The sequence below is a fragment of the Pangasianodon hypophthalmus genome, chromosome 29 (assembly GCF_027358585.1).
Source record: "Pangasianodon hypophthalmus isolate fPanHyp1 chromosome 29, fPanHyp1.pri, whole genome shotgun sequence".
Taxonomy (NCBI): domain Eukaryota; kingdom Metazoa; phylum Chordata; class Actinopteri; order Siluriformes; family Pangasiidae; genus Pangasianodon; species Pangasianodon hypophthalmus.
Genome location: NC_069738.1, coordinates 15,039,032 through 15,063,107, shown reverse-complemented (window position 1 = coordinate 15,063,107; position 24,076 = coordinate 15,039,032). Strand labels below are relative to the sequence as shown.

Genomic DNA, 24,076 nt, shown 5'->3' with positions numbered 1-24,076 from the left:
AAACCCATCTTGGAAAATCACTACATTTATTCTAGTTCTACTGCATTTCTTTTCATTACGTTTTTCATAGTACAGCATGGTGTTTTGCTCTCAGGAGAATTATCTGGCTGCGCTGGGTGCTTACTGATTAGTTCTTTTGTCTTAAAGTTTGTGTAGGCCCGCTTTCTTTATATTTTATATTCTGTAATTAAAGGCAATGTACGTTTTGACTAAATGTTGTGGATGGAGCTCTGAGTCCCTGAGCGAGTGAACTAGCATGAGGATGTGTTTCTGATCGAGACTCTAAAGCTCTTCTATCAGTCGCTCTGAATAAAAGCGTAAACAGTTTAAACTTCACAGAATATTCCAGAGAGAAAAGTGCAGTAATCCATGCAGATTATATGATCTGAAGTCGATCAAGTTGAGGTTTACATTAGTGAGTCTTCTTATGTTTAAATTTACACACACTCAGGAGCACGAGTAGGATACGAACGTTTCTCAGGATTTACAGATTTTAATACCATACTTCTTGAGTAAAAGAAAAATGATTTGACTATCATTCGGGTGTGACGTCACAGCACACATCACATGTACGCTGGTTAAAATTCCAGCGTCCCCAATGTAAACCGCTTGTGTCCCTGTTCAGCCATATTTTTTCTTTCCAAACAAACTGAGATGGGGGTGGAGTGAAGGGCGTTGGGGGTGTGTCTATACAAAGACTGACAGGAGGCCCATGGCAATACAAACAAGCACCAAGGCTCATGACACAGTTTTCTAAATGGGTTTTTTCAGCCACATATTGGTGCTGAGGCCATGGCTTAAACATTTTTATCAGGTTCTACTGTTTTCCAGGTGATTTATACTAGTAAATAATAAAAAAAATACGACTATTGCACCTTTAACTGATTCTGTGCATTGAACAAGGTTGTGTGTGAGCTGTGAGCTTCACTCCCCTCCCCCACACTGCTATAGCAAACTTGTGCTGAGAGAGAGGGAGAGAGAGAGAGGAGAGAGAGAGAGAGAGAGAGAGAAGGAGAAAAAGAGGGAGAGAGAGGAGAGAGAGAGATGAGAGAGGGAGAAGGAGAAAAAGAGGGAGAGAGAGGAGAGAGAGAGATGAGAGAGGGGGAGAGAGGAGGGGAGAGAGAGAGATGGCAGAGAGAGAGACAGTGGAGAGAGAGAGAGATGGGAGGGGGAGAGAGCGAGAGAGAGAGAGAGAGAGAGAGAGAGATGGAAGGGGGAAGAGAGAGAGAGAGAGAGATGGGGGGGGGGGTGAGAGAGAGAGAGAGAGAGAGATGGAAGGGGGGAAGAGAGAGAGAGATGGCAGAGAGAGAGAGAGAGAGAGAGATGGGAGAGAGAGTGAGAGAGAGAGAGAGATGGAAGGGGGAGAGAGAGAAGGAGAGAGAGAGATGGGAGAGGGAGCGAGAGAGAGAGTGAGAGAGAGATGGGAGGGGGAGAGGGAAGGAGAGAGAGAAAGAGAGAGAGAGAGAGAGAGAGAAGGAGGAGTGGGGGAGCGCGAGCTAACCAACACACCTGAAATTAAATTTTGTGCAATTTGTTGCTGCAGATTTTTATGTATGTGTATATTATTACTGAGGTCCCTTTACAGGCTACATGTTTTCCAGTTTCCTCTTTGCACAGCGTTTCACTCTCCTTTTCTTTTCTTTTTTTTTCCATTTTCACTTCCTGCTCTCGGTCCATCCCCCCATCATTCTTCCTTTTCCATGCGGAACCGCGCGCGCGCAGGCTGCAATTTCACGCTTTCCTCTGCACAGGAGAAACTTCTCGCTTTGACACTCCTGTTCGCTGTGTGCACATGTAGAGAGTGCATGCACTTTTATCCTCCTCTGCGTGTGAGGAACAATATAACACAGTCTGCTGCAGCATTAAATAATAACTGCTATGTCCATGAGACTAATTTATTTATCCATGCATTAGGTTAGAGAATAGAGAATACAGGTTTCTTTTTTTTTTTTTTTTTTTTGTATATTTTGGTCATTTCGATATTTTCCATATCTGTCCATAAAAAGCCCATCCTGAAGTGAAAGTGTAGGAGTACAATGTTTCTCTGCCATGTTTGTTCTGTAGTCCGGATCCGCGCGCATGCTCAGCTCCACGCCTGCTGTTCCATGTGACTCTGCGCCTCGGTAAAATGGCTGTGTCTCGCGGAGCCTCGTGCTGGTCAGATCGGATTCTCGCTCCTGCTCTGCTGCTGTAACAGAGGCACTGTGCACACATTTTGTGTCAGTTCAATTCATTCCTGGGGTCCTCATTTATATCAATCACGAAACTTTTTAACTTAGAAACTGGAGAGAGGGCCGGGTCCGGTCTGGAGGTAGGGTGGGGAGGAATGATCCGGGACACAGGTACACTGGTAAAATAATTGTATTTATATCCAGTGCTGTTCGGAGCTGTGGTGAGAAGTGACTCCTTTTAAAAGAGAGGGAGATAGAGAGAGAGAGCGAGAGAGAGAGAGAGGGAGGGAGAGAGGGAATAATGGCCGCTCAGGTCGCTGCGCTCAGCACGAGCCCAGCCGCCGAACTGAAGAAAGCGGACAGAGACGCGCAGGAGGACTCGGTACCGGGAGACACGCAGCAGGAAAACAAGGACAACGGCGGCTCTCCCGGACAGAAAGAGCTGCAGGACGGCGCGGAGGTAGCTAATGCACCGGGAGGAGGAAGGAGAGGAGGAGGAGGAGGAGGGGACCCTGACATGAAAAACGGCAACGACAATTCGTCCCGGATGAACAACAGTAATAATAACAACCAGAACGATCTAGACGCTAACAGTCACCCGGGCATTGCTCATCAGCACCCGGGCGTTTTCCCTCCACCACCATACGGCTGCAGCCAGCACTACACCCGGGGCCCTTTTCATCAACATGGCGGACAACAAAGCCCTGGCATGGCACCGGTGCTGCCGGGCAGTGTAATGGAGCCCTATCCCACCAACTCGCACGATCACGGCTTCTCCAACCACTACAACAACTATGGGCCATTCCCAAATCGGACTCAGTATCCGGGCCAAGGTTATGGCATGAATTCCCCGCGCACTAACCCAGCGAGCCAGCCAGCCAAGCAGCAGCAGCAGCAGCAGCCGGGAGCAACTCTTATGGCGGGTTCGTATAATAATCAGAGGTATAACATGAGCAACCCTCAGCCGACCCCGACCCCAACTCTGAACCAGCTCCTGACCTCACCCTCCGCCAACAGAGGCTACCAGAATTACCCGCACAGTGACTATAACAGTCAGGACGGGACGGGGAAAGGAGCAGGGGACATGAGCAGCACTAATCACTACGCAGGGGGACATCCGCCCTGGCAACAAAGAGGCCATCACGCGCCCCCCATCAGCCCGGGCAACACCGCTCACGCGCTCAACAGGAACCAGGTAAACTTTGTTGCACTCCAACTTTGTGCGTGAGCACGCGCTCGCTGAGAGCTGTGCTGCTGTGAGAAACACACTGCTGCTGCGAACCTGCCATTGTTTCTCTACGTCTTCTCTAAAATGGCTGCCTTTCTGTTCTCCTCCCTAGCAGTGTGTATGAGATGTGTGTTTTTTTTTCTTCCTGAACTGAGCTAAACGAGTGTAGCAGGGATTAAGCTGAGAGTGGGCATGATGATGGACTTCACTCGTGGAAACTGAAGTGTTGTCCTCAAGCAGAAGTGTGGGAATGGGAATGCACCAAAAAAAAAAAAAAAAAAAGAGCTGCGCACTTGTGTCCTGTTTTGTTACTGCAGTAGGAAGAGCGGTGCAGTGTAAATCGTTCAGATGAACAGCAGTACTGTACAGTAGAGCTTGTGCACTCCTCTCGTACCTGGCTGTCGGATGGTGTGTGATAAGTGCAGTGGTTTTGATGGTTCGTGCACAGGGCCGTTGCAGATGTTTACAGAGTGCACGCTGCCAGCTGCTGCTGCTGCTGCTTGTGCATGCCACTTCGTGTCGGTTTCGTGTTGAATGTGTGTAAATTCTGGCTTGTGGAGCGGTGAGAGTGGACCGTGTGTCGGTTTCAGTCAGCAGGATGTGCTGATGTGGACAGTGCTGTGGGCTTTGTGCTGCTCGCCTGTTAAACAGGTCAGTGATTTGAGCAGGAGCAGGCTGCATGGCTTTGGGATTTGAATTATGGAGGTAAAATACTTCTGTCAAAGCCAGGACACAGTTGGTCTTGGGTTGACACGCGAGCTGAAATCTGATTGGCTCCCTGTCTTCTCCTGGCCATGTATAATGATCTCTAATGCAATGCTGCAAAGAGTCCTGCTGACGCGCTGCTGCTGCACTTCAGCTGTGTGTGTGTGTGTGTGTGTGTGTGTGTCCAGGATGTACCTGATTACTCCATGAATGTTCTGCTCCATATGAAATAACTGTGTAAAATGTGACCTTTGTGCAGTATAGGCCTATATAAAAGTATATATAGTGGTATATATTAAGTCCATATCAGGGGCATGACATGTTCTAACAAATAATACAGCAGTATATCTTGTATAGATATTTCTCTATAGATAAAGCCCTATTCGGATGGGATTAGTTTATCAGCAGGACGTCTGTAATACTTTTTTTTTGCGCCTCGTCAATGCTAAAACTTTCTACAAACAGGGATATTTGCGTCACTTACAGTATGAATTTATCAGCATTTAATATTGGCTAGTTCAGGAAGTGGAATTGATACAACTGGTCATTATTTATAGAAAAGTTGGAGAAAGTTGATGATATTGTGTGTATGTGAATATAAAGTAATGCTTTATAACCTGTAACTGTCGTTATAACGGCTCCTTTAATCCCCCTGCAGGATCTCGCTTTTCTTCTTCATTTTATGTTCTTTCTCCTCCTGAAGATGCAGCAGTCAAACACCTTTACTCTCCTCAACATGAGGAGACGTCTGCGTAGAAAATCACAGACACGTATCAGACTAAACTGATCAAACGAGTGCTGAGTTACAGTAGTTAATTCAGCGTGAAATTCTCTCAGAGGAGGACGGAGACAAACAGCGACATGGCCGAGGAATAAAATCAGAGAGGAGCTCCTGCACAATAAGAAATGACCCCAGGACCCCGTGTACATTTAATCCTGTCCGAATACGGCTCATGTTTCCACTGATTCTGTGCACACTTTGATTGGACAACACTTTTAGGAAGTGTTTTATAAAAGTGTACCAGGTTGAGTTTACGGTGTCCAGTCTTAGGAAAACCTGCAGTATGTGGCTGATGTTTGCAGCGAATAGCTAAACAGGCTGTTGGAAGTTGGCTGTAAAAAATCTCTGGACATGTGATGAGATTGAAACGATGCAGTCCGCTCTAACAGGCTGCTTTGAGAGTGTACAAGAGTGTTCACATATAGAGTAAATGACAAGTTCATTAGCTAGGCTACTGGGTAAGCTCGAGCGTGCTGTGCAGTCCCATGTTTACGTGGCCCACAAACTTTACTGACTAGGCTACAAAGTGGTAGCTAACAAACGTATGGCAAGCTAGTTATTAATGAAGTAAGGGAAACATGACTATATGAATTTCCAAAGCAGGGAAATTTGTGTTTCCATACTCTATATCCTGTCCTGATAAAGTTTTATCAGAAGTACACGTGTGTCCTCGATGGAAAGTCACTCGGTCGTTGGCAGGCTCCAGCTGCGGTGTTCTCGTGTTATTTTCTCTCCGTATGTTTAACTGTGCAGTGGTTATATGACTGCATTGCACTGCACTTTAGTTTGCTCGGTCTCCTGAGTGTTTCCACGTACTCGCGTGTCTCTGATTCTCAAAAGATCATCGGTCATCCGCGCACACTGAGTAATCCAGCTAGTGAAACCCGTCAGACGGACTGTGCCTCGGCCGATGTGTGTAGTGCAGCAGGCGGAGAGATCCGCACGCATGCGTTATAGTTACAGCATTGAGGTGCGTCACACAATCGTGAACTGCATTACATTTAAACATACACACCAGTGGAAAACTTCTGTTTTGCAAAAGTCAGTAAGGAGATTGTTTCATTTATAAATGTAAGCGTAGCTACTTGTTACCTCGGCTTGTGTAGGGTTGCAGTGGAGAAGAGCAGGTTTGTTTCACTTCGGGAAAGCTCTTCTCTACAGCTGTTTTCATTGTCTAAGACTGATGGTGGCTTATTTTCACTCAGCTAGGGCTGTCTCGAGACCAGAGGTATTCAGACTTCTTCACCATAAGCCCACTTCCCAGTTTTTTTTGAGAACTCGCCCCGTCCCCAGGCCCAAAAATAAATTCAGTGAACAGGAAGGTAAATGCAGTGAACAGTGAGAAACATAACCGTACATTTCAGTATAATCCTTTTGCAAATCTCTGGTCTGATGTTGCTCCTGAAAGCGGAATGGTTTGTGACCATCATGGGAGAGTAAAGTTTTATAATTCTCATCAGCACTTTGTAAAGTCTTAAATTTTACACTTTATTGTAGGCCTACTTTTTTTTTTGAGTTAAACTTTTCAGCCTTTTTTCTCTTTTGGGTAAAAAGAAAAGAGATTTTGACTAAAATATTCCACTGGCCTCCCTCTTATAGTTAACTGATGTTGTATACTTATTTAACAATCGTTATGTCAGACACACATTGATAGACTTTATTTAACCTTCATAATAAACTAAAAGCGAGTGTGAGAAATGAGAAAGCAGGAGCGCCGCCTCAGCGTATGTTTTCCAGCTCAACTGTCAGTCATTCTGGATTCACATGCTGATTGTCTCATCTGCTGTTTTAATTAGAGGCAAAAAAGAAGACGTACTTTATTTGGGCATACTTTTGTGTTTTGTTGTTAAAATGCGCGGGTCCTGTGTGAAATGGCAGGCCTTAAACAGTCAATTAAATCTTTATTTTTTGGTATTTTCATCTCCCCGTGAACACCTGCTAGTCAGTGTTTGCTACTGTGTTGGTTGCTGTCGTGTACTACTAATAACGAACTCCTCACACTGAGACTTGCGTTTAAGATGTTTTATCAGATTACTTGCCATTTTCACAGAGTACAGTTTGCAGTTGCTTTATTTGCTATCATTAATCATGAAATAAGTCCAGATCTGTCATTTCGTGTCACATAGGCTTACATGGCATAGTATCACGCTGTATTGGATGTTGGTATCGGAGCAAGTGTGAGTAAATGAGCTCAGTATCGGACCTGGACCAGACTCTCTTTTCAGTTGTGTAGTTGTGAGATTTGTGTGGTGGCTGAAAATGATAAGCACAATTAGCTGAGAAAAAGCTGCACAGTCAGATGATGGTATTAGTAGCACTATAGATTTTATCGATTTTATTGATCTGAGTGCTGATTGGTTTAATTGGAAAAGTGCCGTCTGATGGCTAAATAAATGTTTTGGTTTTTGCTGGTATTTTTGGGTTTGATTTTTAAGAGTGAACGACCACAGGTTGTTTTTATTTTCCTGTGCTTCCTATATTTTTTCCTGTAATGACGTAAAATGCACATGACATTTTTTTCTGTCTGGCCACGCCCCTTCTTTTCCCACCTCAGCGTCGCAGCAGCAGTACCCTGATCATACACATTGGCTTCATCCGACATGCCTCCAAAGCCACGGCCGATACGGTCGTCAGTCAGCGATGGTTAGGAGGAACCACAGGAAAATGACATTTTGCACACAATCTCACAAGCCTAGCGTTCACCTTACGCCAGTACAGTAGCAAAAAACCACCGGAACCTGGTTACAAGTCAGCTGTAGCTGCTAGTTTCTACAATTAGCATTTAGTTTTAGTCTTTTTTTTAATTAATTGCCTATTAACAAGATATGCAATGTTTACAAAAGTGGAGATGTAATGAGTATTAGCTGTAAACGTAACGAGTTATTGGCTGTAACTGAGCTCGTTATGAAATGATATAAACTACACATGCATGTGCTCTGTTCTGTTTTTTTCTTTAAATATCTGTTCATGTTTTGTGACTGAAGACGTTCAGCAGCACAGACATGGGAAGTGAAGACGCATCAGAGAAAGATGTTTTGCTGCTCTGCTCTGAGGACAAGCAGCAGGTTATTAAAGGTTATATAGTATACAGAAGTATAGGCTAAAGATAGGTGAAAAGCTTAAAGCTGCAGACGCTACGCTTTCCCACAGACAGTTAAGTCGTCTGACTTAATAGCCTTTATGACAGTTGGAATCTATGATAGTTGGCAGTAGTGATACTATCGTCAGTCGTCCTGAGCCCAGCCAATAGTTCTGGGAAAAAACAAGCCTTTACTGATCTGATTGTCAGTTCAGTAAGCAGAAACTTCAGGGGCGTATTTGTGCCAATTGCTGAAACCTTGAGTTCTGTCGCTAGCTAATAACTTTGTGAAAAAGTGAATAAGCAGTGGTGTATTAGGGGTTATCCAAATTCACAGAGCAACTCTAACATGAACTGATGTGTTAAATGAAACAGTAGCTGGCTATTAGTAGTCACACAGCACACACGCTTTGAGTGAATGTCCTATTGCCTATAAACGTGGTGAAATTGAGAGCGCTGTCTCAGCCGCCTCACTGTTTATCTTCCCTGCACTCTCACTACTCACTCTCTCCTTTATTTAAGAGCTGTTACTTACAAATGCTGAAAATGAAATATGTAGGCTTGATGTGAGAATTGTTGCCTAAAAGACTTAATTTACTGTAAATCAGCAAATTGAGTTACTTTGTTCCCATAATCTAAGCTGTAGTGTGGTTCGGAGGCCTGTGCGATTTCAGCGTGCACTCCTGCCCTGTGGTCAGCGGGACAGAAGATCCTTCTGAGCAATACGGCAAGAGACATTATGTAATGACATTGAGTAAAATAACCTGCATAAGGCATCTGTCAGGAATTGTATGCAACAACCAAGTAATAAAACACATCAGGGCGTGCTGTTGTAGGAAAATAATCAACAGTGTGGTGGTGTGATGCGTGCTGACGTGAAGCCGAGTCGTTTTGTCTCTTTCCACTACAGCAGTTTGCCAACGATTACAATTTTTTATTTATTAACGAATAACACATCATACTTTTAACCTTTTAGTAATGTTTAATGGTTTTTGGAAGTTAACACTGATTTTATAACGGCTATAAACAGTCATCCCCTCACCTGCTTCTTTTTTTCCTCTCTTGTAGTTTCTCTACTGACAAACTAGAAAGCACAGAACCTCCTGAAGACTCTCCTGTGGTGGAAAACTGACCGTTACAAAGCGCTGACACTGGAGACTCCCTCCTTAAATGTTAAACATCTCCTCACAGAAAACCATATCAATAGTCACGTTTACATGGACACTTTTTGTTTCAATCGGAATGAAATCGATCAGATTGATTAATCAGATCGCAATGTTTACAAGAACGCTGAATAAAGTAATCGGGTTGATATGCGCGTTTACATGACAGAATCGGATTTGATCTTCTGACATGCGCACAGTGCACGAATACACGTTTCCCTCCGTTCCAACACGCAGATACTAGCAGCCGCTCTCTCGCCATTGCTTCTTTTTTTTTTTAAACGCAGCTAATTGTTTATACACCTATATCTTAAAAAAAAATCCAGCACATTATTTTAAAACTGTGTTAATTATTAGTCTTAATTAGTCTTAATAACATACACGTCCATGTGATTGAGCTGTTACTATAGAAACGGTAATGTATTAGAACGAACGCATTAACATAAACCTTGTCGTCTGATCTGTCAGAGCCATGCCGTTGTTCTGACCAATCAGAAACATGTAACTTGTTTGGTTCATGTATGGTCAGCGAGCTTGTCCTTTCAGAATGTAAAGTGCAAAACAAAGCTAATGCTGCATTCTGTTTAACTCGGAAGTGAGAATTCGGAGCTCTGAATGACGTCAGCGTTATAGATTTACCAGCTAAACATGTGTGTATGTTAATGATGTAAAGCTGATGCGTGTTTATAACTCATTTAAAGGGAAGAAGTGCTGCTGTGTTTACCGCTGATGCTGTGAGCGTTCATGCTGATTGGACATCACTCGCTGAACACTAGCAGCTTGGAGTCGGGGAGCTTTAGCCATGTCACACTATGCCTCCATGTTTTATTCCTCCTTCTTCTGTGCTTTCTCGCGCTGAGTGTTCCTGATTGCTCTTGGTTTTTTCAGTAGTATTTTGCAACTTTATTTTTCTGATTTTCTCGCAGTAAGGTTGGGAATCTTCACTTGCCTCCTGATTCAATTCGATTACGATTCAGGGGCTTACGGTTGGATTGTAAAAAGTTTGTTGATGCATCTTCATTACAATTTTCTACACGTGGAATAGATTTAATTATGGCAGAGTTGTGTGCCAGCGCTGATGAGTGCCAGCGTGAGGGTCCTCTGGTTAGCCACAGCCGTTTTGCCTCCAGGTGATGGCGTCCGAAGTATCTAATCCTGACCTGACAGGTCTTACAAATTGCAAAGCTCTTTTAACCATCGGCTTCATAAAATCCAAAGTGTTCCCAAATGCCAGCTTTTAAAAAAAAGTTGTTGGTTTGATGTTCTTTACTGCGTGCCTTTTCCGACATCTCTCCCTCCTTCATTCTGAATGTAAACGTGACTAAAGGAAGCTGTGAATTAAAGCAAAAATGAGAGAATTGTGTTTTTAATAATCAATTCTTAAGTTTCTTGCATCAGGTGAAGAAAACATCACAGTTCATCACACAAGCGATTATTTCCCGTAATCCTAGTAGCCAGTGTCACACTACGTATATATTCTGATATTTTTCTTCTTTTTCAGTCTTCGTTACCGGTTTCCAGTAGACTTATCCTTACTCAGCTCATTACTCTGCGGAGTTGATTGTGGAACCCACGGGCAGGTTGTTTAACTTTGCGCGCATGCAGTGGTGGTGTGTGGCTGCTGTAGGTAGTGTAGAGTAGATTTCCACTGTGATTAGACATGTGCTACGTTTAAGCTAAGACACTGTCAGGGTAACAGATTGTCTTCTGACATTTACATTTAAGACGTTTACACGCTGATTAACGTAGTGATTTCCTCCAAACTGTAGTGCTGTGTATCTGAATCCATCTGTGTATCTGCGTATAAAAATTGACTGAATATCCGAGTGGAAAGTAAAGCACAGCTGCTGAGCCATTATGGTGTTTGAACACTTCTGATTGGAAAGCCTTTCTTAATTATTGCCAGATCTCCTGACTGCAGTTATTTGAGCTGACTATGATGATCATTAGTCATCATATTTCATGTTTAGGTTGCAACAAACCGTTTGATTTGTCTGCAGCAGAAAGGAAGCTGAAGGATTGCTCACATTAAGTCCTGCTTCGAACAGGACACGGAAACAAATGAAAGACTTTCTGACTTATTTGCTCATTGTGCTGTGCGTATTCCATGAAGTAACAACAGAAACTAGGCTTGTGCGATATAAAAAAATATTAACCGCAGCATGGTCAAATCCTTGAATCTGATTGGTCGGAAGGTGTGCCTTATTTTGGTAGTTCGTAGCTAGTTCCGGCTGTTACGTAAACATTAATATTAATGCGCTCGTCCTAATACTGTATCGTTTCTATAGTAACACTCATACAGAGGGACGTGTACGGCAAACGCTCCACAAAATATAAGACTAATAATAAACAGATTTAAAAATGGGTTGTTTAACAAATTAAAATATATTGATGTAGTGACATTTTTTATTAGTAGACATTTATTTATCATTCACGGAAGGAACCTCTGTTGTGAGCGCTGTCTGTGTCAGTGACACTTTCTTTTTCCTCAGGAAAATGACAGGCTGTGCTTCTCTCTGTGTGTGTGTGTGTGTGTGTGTGTGTGTGTGTGTGTGTGTGTGTGTGTGTGTGTGAGAGAGAGAGAGCGAGCGAGCGAGAGGGGCAGGCTGGTGAAGGAATGACTGTTTATCGCAGCTATAAAGTAGGTGAGAACAGGTACTAACTTGTCTTGGACGTTCCACAGCATTAAATCTAACTATAAACTGTTATAATGTGCGATGTGTTGTTTATTAATAAATTAAACATTGTAATTGTTGCCAAATCTCTGTAGTATAAGTGGAATAACACACGCCAGACCGTTATACAAAACTGAGTGCTGTTATACAAAACTGATCTACATCGGGGTAACAGTAACTCCGCTTGCACGTCATGCTGCATCTCCCACCTCACCCAGAGGACGACGGTTTTGACCCGTAAAGATTAAATAATCCTGCATCGATGTGTCAGATCTAACACTTTCCCAATAACCTTCATTAGAAGGTGTAAATACACTGTTAGGTTTTGTGACTGGCGCTCTTCTGCTTCACACTAAACAACTGATCAGTAAACTACTGATTTTATTTAAAGCTTTATATTGAAATGTGGTTTTTTTTTAAACTCTTTACTGCTCATCACTGCAGAATGAAGTAAAAATGCACCATCAGGCTGAGTTTTCAAGATGGCCAGAGTTTCCATCCGCACAGCCACAGTTCCTCTACTCTCCCTAAACCTGAAACGGTGGAAATGCTCGTGTTCCTGTCTGTGTTTTAGGGTAACGTTCTGTGCGATTAAATCGATTATTGTGTTATTTTAAAACAAAATCACAATCAGGCAAAAAATCAGTCGCACAAGCCTGTTGCACATGCTGCTGAATCGAGGGTTGCTGACGGTGCTGACGGTGCTGACGGTCCAGACGGTCGCTTGTCACTTTGCTGCTTATTGTACGGATGTATTTCTCCACTTCCCTCCAAATCTTGAGCTTCCTTCTGAACAGCTGGATGAACATCTGGGATATGTGAGCGTGCACACAACACAGTTGTGAGATGTGGCACGAGCTCTGCTGAACTTTACGTTGTGTTGTCACATGTTTGGTGAGAAATCAATGAAACCTCAGCAGAAAGCTAGAGGAAATCAAGGGTCAGTTTAACTGAAGCTTGAACAAAAGCTCATCTGAAAAACAGAAGTGTTGGTGGAAGTGCATATGATGGTGAGATTGATCATACTGCATCTTGTGTAGGTCCAATATGAAGATGATATGGAACGGTAAAGGTTTGGAGTGGGACTGTAACTAACAATTATTCTGATAATCGATTGATCTATTGATTCTTCTTCTTTTTTATTATTGTTAATTGAATTATTTAAAATTCAAACAAATTCAAAATAGACACAATAAATATGCGCTGCCTGTCCCGCTCACTGAAACCTCAGAGTGATTAATTTTACTTGCCGTGTGTGTGTGTGTGTGTGTGTGTGTGTGTGTGTGTGTGTGTGTGTGTGTGTGTGTGAGAGAGTGAGAGAGTGAGAGAGAGCGTGCGAGATGAGTCATTTTCAGTGTGTGGAATCGACTCCAAAGCTTGGTGGTTGACTCTTCCTGATCTGAGCTGTGTTTTGAAGGGGAAAAACATTATTGCTCTAGTAGAAGCTTCCCTTTAGAAGAGCAGTTTGTCTGTTCTGAATGCTAACGTTTCTTTGACCTTGGGTGTGATGGACTGTTTGAGTTGATGGTGTTTTGGTGTGTGTGAGTTGGATGTTTGGATGGCGCTATATTGGGGTGCCAGTGTTTTGTAGGCCATGTGGCTTGTATGGAGGATTAAATTAGCAGCAGTTGTTTATCTTCTGTTCCTCATCCATCTGTCTGATTGGGGAGATTAGGTGCTGTGTGTTCCATCACGCCTCGTTCCACCCATCACTTCATCCCGTATCCACAACCGCTGCACTCTTCTCTGTCTGTCCCAGTGTTAAAATCTTCCAAAAGAACTACATTCCCAGTGGTGACAGTGACTCGTCTGAGCATTGTTCACTTTCAGGAGTGATTAGTCTGCAGTGTGGAAGTGAACAACAGAAACAATGAAATCTTGAGTAAATATGCAGCAGTGTGTGTCTACAGTGTAAGGCACGTGCATGTCAACGGAGTCGAAATTCAGCACAGAAATTCACGTCGGTTTGCTCATCTCTCGCGTTATTGAGGAGAAAAAACAGCTCTTTTGGTGTTTTTTTTTGAGGAACTCCTACAAAAAAAATAAAAATTTTGTTTTTCTGTTGCATATTCCAATGTTTTTTTTGTTGTTGTTGCTAGGGTTAAGATTTGCCTTTAAATGCATATAATCTGAAATTACTGGTTACTATTTTGATAGTTAAGAAAAAAAACCCAAAAAAACCGAACCTTTAAAACAAATCTCAGAAGTACAGATTTGATGTACCTTAGGCTGAAGGAGAAACTGCCGGGATTCCCAGGGAAGAGTAGACGCTTTCAGAGCGACCGAACAGATGAAACGGTTTGTTGTGAAAAAGTTTTACTCAATTAGCAAGTTTTCTAATGATGTTAAATCCTCAGCGTCTGATATAATGTCGGCGTAAATATTTACGTAACGCTCTCACTAGCTAGGCTACGCTAACATTAGCTTGTTGGCGAATGTTAGCAGCTAATAGCCAAAGTTAGCTGCTTGATAGGAATTTTTTCAGTAGAACTTAAAAACTGTATTCATTATTTCAGAAAGTATTCACCCCCCAGTGATTAGTTCTCTTTTTACTCTATTACTACATCAAATTTAAGGATATTAGAATGGGATTTTATTTTTAAGTGACTTTCTACAGGGGGAAAAAAAAAAGTATGTACATGTCCTCAATTATTTAAAAAATAAAAGTAAAAACTGTTTAATTTATAAGTTTTCACCCCCCTTTCTTTTAGCAATCTAAATTAGGACTAGTATTTAATTTGTGAGAATTCACACTGAATATGTTGAACAGCGTACACCTGTGTTCATTTTAAATCCCCCTGCGTCCAGCTGTATGCTTACACAATAAATCTCTCTGACTTCGGGAGGCCGAACAGCTAAACCAAGCAGATCAGATCAGTTCTGCTGTCATGAAGACCAAGGAACTGACAGAGATGCTTCAAGATGGAGTTATTAGGAGGAAAAAAGACAGAGAATGTTATTAAAACATACGCAGAGTGTTGAGCCTTCTTAGGAGCTCTGTGAAATCCATTATAAAAAAAAAAACTGGGGGAAAAAATATGGCCCAACAGCCAGGTAACACCATTCCTGTGATGAAGCACGGTGGCGGTAGCATCATGCTCTGGGGTTTCTTTTCAGCAAGAGGAACTGGAAAGCTTGTCATCACAGGCAACATGAATGGAGCCAAATACGAGCAAACTGTTGAGGAGATCCTGTTCCAGTCAGCCAGACATCTGCATTTAGGGTGAAAATATATTGTTCCAGGACAATGAGCCAAAGCTCAAAACTACACAGGAATGGTCTGGAAAAAAAGGTTTGTGTTTTGGAATGGCTCAGTCAAAGCCCAGACTTTAAAATTGCTTTCCCCCAACATTCTCCATCTAATTTGGGGAGAAAATTTGATTTTGAGATTTTGAGCTCATTTGCAATTTGCAAACTTGGTGTCAGTCTACTCAGGAGAGTGTGAGGGTGAATAACTCACGATTCATCGCATGGATCTGCACGTTTGTTTGGCTTTCGAAGTTTGGTCATATAGCAGGCAGAGTTGAGGTCAGATAACTGTTTTGAGAACAGTAAGAATAAGCAAGCTGAAATTTGGTGTAATGGATCTTGGTGCTGATCTTTGAGGAGAGGTTTGATGTTGATGTGATTACCAAAAAATATGGCTGCCATCTGCCAATCAAATTTCAGCAGGCATTTGACAGGGTTACCATGAGCTATCATCACAAAGCTATCTATGGTCTCTCTATTGTTCTGTGTAACTTGGCAAGAACAGGCAGCTGGGGAGCTGTTTGCGAGGAGTGCTTTGACCCGCAGATCACCACTTGCAGCTAATAATAATAATCTAATAATTATTCCCTGTTATAGTAACAATCAATTTAAATAACCTATAAGGAATTTCATTTTAAACAGTAACACAAGAAACTTGAAATTTGTGGATTTAAATGGATCTTTCTCTTCCTCTTTATTGAAACTGGTTTAAATTACACAGATGTTCATCCTTAATGTTAATAATGTAAATACATCGACTAAAATATCAGACCCCTTGAAAGAAATGTAATCTAATGCTATAAAGTCGAAGGTTTAGTATATTCCGCTCACCAAGCAGGAGCTTTCGGCTTCTTCCTGTTTATAACGCTCGCGCTGTTATGAACGGTATCTCCGTTTTTGTCCAGACTACATTGTAAAAACTCTTTTACTTTTTTGAGAGTTTTTTTTATTTTTTTTTTTAATATTTGTGTCTCATTACCCAGATTCATTCTGATGGTTCCAGTTGGCTTCTTGTCATCTAAGCCAGAAGTGTGTATGTTGCAAATGAAATCTGCCGATCTGGTTTTTTTTTTGCGGGTGGTACAGTGGCGTCAGTGCTGCTGCAGCCTCCAGTGGTTTTACTGTGGTGTTACATTACAAGTCAAAAAAGTAATGCCAGAATTCACCGCATGCTAGCTTGTGTCATAAGCCATCAAAAGACAGTTAGAATTTTCTCCCCTGCTGGTAGACCTGTCTGGTGCTTCTTTCTGACATTTGTTTAATGTAGTGGCTAACACAAGACGGGAAGCAATGCTGAGTAAATGTTGAGGCTCGGGATGATTGATGATAGTATCGGGAATCTCTGAACGATCTCGATGGCTATCAAGTTGGACGATATAAATATCTGTGGGAAAGCTTAGGGTCTGCAGGTTTAAAATGGACAAAAATAAAGTTGTATTTTTTATGTAAATTGTCATAATGTGCGTTTCCTTTTAGCCTGTTTTGTTACCATTGTGAACTTTAACCTGCTGTCTGACATCGGAGCAGAGCAACAAATCATCTTTCACTGATGCATCTTAGCTTCCCATGTCAATTTTTGGCAAAATTGATTGTCAGATTGGATTGAGGCTGCTGGTGAACAGCTATTTTTCAAATCTTGCCACAGATTCTAAATTGGCTTGAGGTGTTGGCTTTGACCGGACCGTTCGAACCCGTTGGTTTTTAGCCACTCCAGTTTTTAGCTTTGACTGTGTTCTTGGGCTTGTTGGATGGTAAAGCTCTGCTCAAGTATCAAGGTTTTCATCTAGGATTGCTCTCAACCCTAACCAAGCATCCTCACAACATGCTGCCACCACCATGCTTCACTGCGGAGACGGGCGTCCTCAGGGTGTTGAGCAGTATTTGGTTTCCACCAAAAGTAGCACTTTGTACAAAGGACTGGGTCGCACATTTATGGTCATCATATTGATTTTTCCTGCTCTATCAGAAATCCCTCTCCCGTGCTACTTTTGCCAAAAGTTGGTACTTTGTACAGCAAGTCATGAGCATGGTCTCCTGTGAATGATGAGTCTAAGAGGCAAACGTTTCCTCACTTCAAAACACAGCTCATGACATGAAACATGTGCATTATACAGTGTTGGGCATTACAGTAGCGTTTCTTAACATATGCAAAATATATTTATTAAAAAATGTTGTGTATCAAGTCATCAAGTCTCCCTCCTGCTGTTGGTTCACATGAGAGTTGATCTGAAACAGAGTCCATTCACTGCTTCCTGGCAAACTAAGAGTCAACCCCAAAGTTTAAAGATGATTCTGCACACTGAAAATAATTCACCTCAAGAACACACACACACACACACACACACGTACACACCCCCAGAGCAAGCTAATTTAATTTAGCATGGGAGTGTTTCAGTTAGTGGGACAGGCAGCAGATATTTACTTTTATTTTGAATTTGTCTAGTCAGAATTGAACAAATCCAGAATTGAGCAAATGCAGATAAAATATAATTCATAGAATTCTATCCAGCTGCTTCAGACTTCCCCTCGGCTTCTTGGTTGTGCCATACCCTTTCCTTTTAACCAGCAGACGAACTGATTAGAGTCACATTAAGGTCAAATGTCTGAAATATTTTTTCTTCAGTCGCTTCCTTCCGGTGTGAAGTGTGTTTTAAGGGTATTTCAGGCGTACACATGAGTAATGAGAAGGGCGGTGGAGGCATCCCTGTCTGAGTTCTCCACTTCTCCACTTGTAATGAACCTGACCATTTAACCTCTTCATGTTCTTCAGACACCATTGTAAGTGAAGAATGTGTGAATGGTTTAGGAAGCACAAAGACATCAAATAGAAGATTTCAGTGTGAGTATTTCAGTCTCATGGATTCTGTGTGTGTAGCTGTAACTGTTATTCGCACCATTGTGTATTCTGGTCAGAGGTCAGTAGATCACAACCTGTTTTACTGCTTGAGGTTAAATGGTCAGGTTCACGATTAAATGCCAAACTACAGCTCTTCTGTCCTTCCAGACATGGCTCTGAGTGCATGACTGCGCTTCTGTAATTCATCCAGTGCCAAGAGTGTTTTATTAAAGCTGCAGGGGAATCAGGGCTGGCTTTGGTTCAGACTCACACACACACGCACACAAACACACACACACACACACACACACACACACACACACACACACAGCTTTGTTGGACTCACTCACTGTGCTGTGCCTTACAGCTATAAATAGCTCTAATGGTCTTTTTCAATGACCTAAGGAAGGGGGTGTGTGTGTTTGTGTGTGTTTTGTAGTGGAGGTTGCTAAAAGAGGCAGTGTGATGATCGTGAGAGGGATTTAAGGCAGGATTTGGACTGCGTTTGACTTGCCTTTGGAGATCAGAATGACGATATTTAATGATCTAAAGCTACTGCATGTTTATACACTATAACTCATTTAAAGGGAAGAAGTGCTGCTGTCCATCAACATTCAGTGTCATTGTAATGAAGTAGTGGAAACGTTGTTGCACACATTGGCTCAGCGTCCCAGAATGCAATGCAGCTTTATGTGGCAGTCACGCTGAGTTACGGCAGAGACTTGGCTGCTTAGCGATTTACGAGGTGGCTAGCGCGATGGTGCTGATGGAGGTATTAGCGTGAATGTTGACGCTTTGGAAGCTGATGTGTTTGAGCAGAGTGTACAGACGAGGTGAGAGAGCTGGACAGACTAAAGCACTAAAGCGCCGCTGCATCGCTCTGTTCGGGTAGAGATGAAACAAAGGCACCACTATCAGCATGTAGACGAATGGCATTGTGGGTAGTGTAGGAAACCATTAACCAAAGTGAAAACAGAGAACACTTCAGTTAAAAAAAAAAAAAAAAAAAAAAAAAAGGTGGATGCCACTGAAGATCACGTGTTAATTATGAGGATTAAATTGCGAGTTGTTGTGGTGATTTGTGCTGTGATGTGATGTAAGCAGTGGGCAGTATGACATCTGATCCAGTTAGGAATAAATGGAGAACGTGAATTTTATTGCCATGTCCACAGTGGTTTCATGCAGATCACCTGCCAGTCACACACACTGTCTCTGGATCAGCGACTTTTCTTTCGTCTGCTCTCACCTCCAGCCGACGTTTGTCAATAATCAAATTCACGCGAAGCGTTAGAGACAGAAACATAGTCCAGACGTTTTGGTATTGATGGGATGCTAATGACTGTGTATTCTGTACTTCAGGGGTGCTGAATCTAGCACTTTGTCGATCTATTCAATAAAATCTGTGTCTTGTGTGATTTCTTTTCATGCTGTACTAACGTCCTCGTCTCGGCTGATACCGAGGCCCTGACCTACTGAACTAGCATGAGGATGTGGGTTTGATAGAGACTACAAAGCTCTGCTTTAAGTTGCTCTGGATAAATGTAGCCTTATATAACTACTATAAAAGGGGTAATGCCAGTGAGCTCGTTAGCTTATATAATTTCTTTAATGATTATTAGAACTTAGTGATGTCTGTATCCAGAAAATAACAACCATTTGTCTATTTTTATAAACGTATTAATATAAACATGTGGTTAGAAATGATGCGTTATTAGGTGGGAGAAATGCACAGCATTGGGGTGTTGAGGTGGCGTTGGTGTTTGTTTTGGTGCGGTGGATTTCCTGGTTCTGGTTGGTGTTTGATTTTAAAAACCTCTCATTAGGCCGGGGTTAATTGTCGATAGTATTGAGGAATCTCTTAAAGGTGGATACTTCAGTACCTCATACCTCCAACTCCTTCACCAGCTCCTTTGTTGTTGTTGTCGTGGGATTCAGTTGGAACTTTTGGACCAGTGTTTAATTTGTGTCTCCTTCCTGATGCAGTGTTTGTGCTCCCAAGGTTATTATGCTCCTAAGGAGGAACCGGACATGTGGAGGGCCACAGTTTTTTTCAGAGGTCTTGGCTGAGTTGCTTGAATATTTCCATGGTAAAAAGGCACTGGCTCTAAAGGTAGGCCCTGAAATACAGCCACAAGTGCACTCCTAATTAGGACAACTGGCCAATCAGAAGCTTCTGGAATCTTCCAGAGTGTTTAAAGAGAAAGTCAGCTTGATGTATGTAAAGTTCTGTCCTACTGGAATTCTGATGTAGGGAATTAAAGCTGAAATAAATCTCTAAACCGATTTAAAACGACCTCTGATGTGAAGAGAGTAGACGCTCTGACTGACTTGCTAAAAGAAACGTATGGTAATGTATGAAATGTGTTGATTGCGGAAACACTGCGAATGAATATCTTTAGCCTAGGAGTGTGTGAACCTTTGGCCTCATGTCATGCCTGTGTCACTGCATTAATGAATTATTGATGGAATTAGAAACTCTTGAATATATTGAAGTGCCTGTCAATGCTCATTTCCTGTTTATAAGTGCTTTTTTCGTTGAGCAGCGTGACTCTTTTTTCCTCTCTTCACTGAACCTTCAGGCAGGAAAATTATGTACAACTTGAATGTTTTCAGACCCTTTGATGGACCTTTGGAAATTTTGCTTGAAATTCTTGCTGTGGAATCGGTTATTCACAATATCTGTGGTGCCCTTCGTTGCAGCTGCTTCTCACTGGTGGAACTTGCTAAATGCAATGTGGTTTGAATATTTGGAGGATGTTTGGAAAAATAATTGCTGAATAAACCTGCAAGTGTTAAAACAAAAAAGAAAAAAAAAACGAAAAAGCTGAGATGTGAAGTTATGTTGATCTCCAGATTGTAATCCTTTTCAAAAATCACACAATCCACAACCCTTAAAATGTATTTATACAGGAATTAGATGTTGTTTTCAGTACTACAGTGCCTACGTTTACACGCAGGCTAATAATCTGAGAGCTCAGCTGGAGCAGATGTTCATGTAAACACCTCAGTCGGAATAGAGTAAAGCGATCGAGGTGCAATCTGACTGAATGAGGCGAGTAATCCTTTTAAAAATGATAGTCGTGTAAACCTTTGTGTCAGATTGCTTTCAGCGTGTGTGTTCTGTGCCTGGGTTGTATATAATATTTTCAGAGATTTGTTGAATATACTACTTTGGTGAATTCTGCCGTGGAGAAATTGACTGCCGGTCAACATTCAGTCTGATACGCTCCCACAGTCCTGATCAGGGGGAAAATCTCACTTATCATACAGTTCAGCTATAATTAAATGTTAGTCAAGAATCAATATTTCTTGAATCTACCTTTGGATGATGCAGTTGACGTGTCAGATCTTATTTCAGAAAGATGTATAATATTTGAAGGTTGAAGCTACAGGAATGATTGCGCACACTCGGGTGAAGTTACTGCCAGTATGACGGCATGTAGGTGGGAACTGAATTGATGTGTTTCTTTCTCTCCCTTTTTCTGTCTTGTTAGACCCCAAGCCCAATGGACCAGGTGGGGAAGATCAGGGGCCAGCATTATGGAGCAGGAAACCCTTACTCTCAGCAGCAGGGGCCTCCACCAGGGGCCCAGCAAGGGCCTCCTTACCCTGGGCAAGGCTATGGCTCCCCAGGACCACAGAGATACCCAATGGGCATGCAGGGACGTGCTCCTGGAGCTATGGGAGGCATGCAGTATGGACAGCAGGTGAGTTCTGATCTAAGATGGCTGACTAATTTGATTTTAGGAATTAGGATCAGGTGACATCACTGTCACCCTATTGAGCGGTACCAATATACACCCTACCATATTGAGCGGTATCAACATGCCTTCAGTGTGCTGTGATGTGGTACGCGACAATAGACATATAAAAATACTCGTCTACAATACTCCATTCCACATTGGCCTGATCGTCGAAGAAGCTGGCCAGCTTGATAGTGATACAGCTGTTTACTTACATGACCAAAGATAGCAGTCTTGTTTTTTTTTTTAACCTTTCAAGTGCCACAGCTTTGTTTCAGCGATCCATCCAGTGGTGAAGTACCGCTAGGCTTCGGTACTCTTTAAAACCCTCAGACTCTGGCTGCTGTTTGGAGATGGAGTGTGGATTAAACGCATGTAAATTTCTGCAGATCTGGCGATGTCTGTGCTGACTTCTTCACATCTGCGTATATTTTTCCTGACGTGACTGAAACAGGGCAATAGTTTGGCTGAAAATATGAGTGGAATTAGTCTACCCCGAAATTATCAGCGGAAATCCTGGAAGTAAAGCACCAATAATGTGACGCCAAACACACTGTAGGGTTCTGGGGAATGATCATCAGTGTGCCAGTGTTTGCTTTCCACAGTTTTATCCCAAAAGCATTTACAAGACTGAAAGTCCTGGACGTGAAGTTTTTGGTTACTGCAAAAGTGCTGATTATAGTAACTGCTTATAGAGTTAGAGTGGCAGACCTGGTGGATTTGGGGAATGTGGCGGGCCATGGTTCCCAAATATAGATGTCATTTTATTCTTTGCATGCAAAATAAAAAAAACAATTGTGTTGATGAGTATTAGTGTCTTCTGTGCAAAGTAAGTTGCTGCTTCCCGTGCTGTCTGCAGGGGGTTAGCTCATTGGTTGTGCTTTGAAAGTTCAACAGGAAATGAGGTGAAAGTTGAGTGTGATTGAACTTTGGGCAGAGAGAAAAAATCTGAGTTGTGTCTGTAGATCTTTCACTTTTTTTCAGTAAAATCAGTAGATACGCCATATGTGGATGAGTTCTCACAAAAAAACCACATTTATTTGATGTCTTTTGCTTTGGAACATAAACGGTTAGGTCTGAAATTATAGTGAGTTATTATAGAGACTTCCTGTGATCATTTTCCGTATTTTCCTGATACTGCGCAGATAAAATCTCATTAAAAATGGTAAAGTGGGTTGTTTATTTAAAAAAAAAACAGCTTTTATCCATTCATATAGACATTTACTAAATACTCTAGTTTTGGTAAATATTCCCCACTTCTGTCATTACAGAAACATAAAAGATGTGGGTTTTTTTTGTTTGTTTGTATTACTCAGACAAAACTAGTGTTAGTGTAAGAATATTTGGAATTAACATTTAAAAACTCACCGTGTATCCTGATGAGACTGATTATTATGGTAATGAGAATTTAATTTATATCCCCTACAGTGCGTCAGTGTTGAGTGCCTTACATAATTATTGACTGCAACCTGGAATTAAAATGGACTTCACTAGAATATTTACCATTTAATTTACGCAACATGTCTAACATTAGAAGGTGCAAAACATTTATTTATTGTGACACAAAACTTTTGTTAACTGCATAAGTATGTATAAGTATAAGTAACGCCCCCCGGCTGGGATGTGTCTCTATCAGCCTTGCCCATTTTTGGCAAAATTGCTTAGATTCTGTCAGATTGTTGGTTTTCTCGTTCAGGTTGTTGGTTTTGAGCCACTCCAGTGTAGCTCTGGCAGTGTGCGTAGGGTTGTTGTCCTGTTGTCTCTAGCAGATTGGAACATATTTTTATCTTGGATTGCCCTAGCGCCCTGACTCCATTCATCTTGCCCTCAACCCTGACCAATTTCCCAGTCCCTGTTGATGAAAAGCATCCCCACAACATGATGCTAACACCACCATGCTTCACTGTGGAGATGAGTGATGGGTTTCCACATAATGCTTTCCACATTTGTGGAGTCTCCAGAATGCCTTTTGGGAAAACTCATATTTAGGGCTGCAGGGACTAACAGCAGCTTTCATCATCATTTAGTTGGAATTTATGCTCCATCTCTTCACTTAGACTAAAAATACATTTGATGGAAATGTGGAGCACGTTACAAAAGAAAAGACCTCTAAAGTATGGGAACTTTTTACATTACCCTACACTGTTGGCCTCATGACATAACTTTTGTTTTCATGCGAGTAATATTTCAGATTGTGGATGTGGGGATTTGAAGTCTGCCATTTTGAATTTTATCAAAAATGTTTTTTTTTCTTTTTTTAAATTTTTTTTTTTATATCTCCTACAAATTTTGTCCAGGCATCACAAAATATGGTAGACAGCATCATGAGAACAATGTGAGCAAAACTTGTTTTTTTTTTTGTTACGTGGGATGTTCTAACACCAAGCGTGTCACAAATATGAGGCAATATATCAGCAACAGCAACTGAATCAGGGGGAAAGGAAGC

General features: G+C 41.9%; 1 protein-coding gene across 1 annotated transcript in view; it reads left to right on the top strand.

Moving 5' to 3' along the window:
* The first annotated feature begins 1,718 nt into the window (after positions 1 to 1,718).
* arid1ab (AT rich interactive domain 1Ab (SWI-like)) overlaps positions 1,719 to 24,076 on the top strand; it is a 68,611-nt gene continuing 46,253 nt past the window's right edge. The window contains exons 1-2 of the mRNA XM_034301478.2: positions 1,719 to 3,366; positions 21,382 to 21,594. Coding sequence (XP_034157369.2) covers positions 2,473 to 3,366; positions 21,382 to 21,594 — 1,107 coding nt within the window. The 5' untranslated portion in view covers positions 1,719 to 2,472. The remainder of the gene's footprint in view (positions 3,367 to 21,381; positions 21,595 to 24,076) is intronic.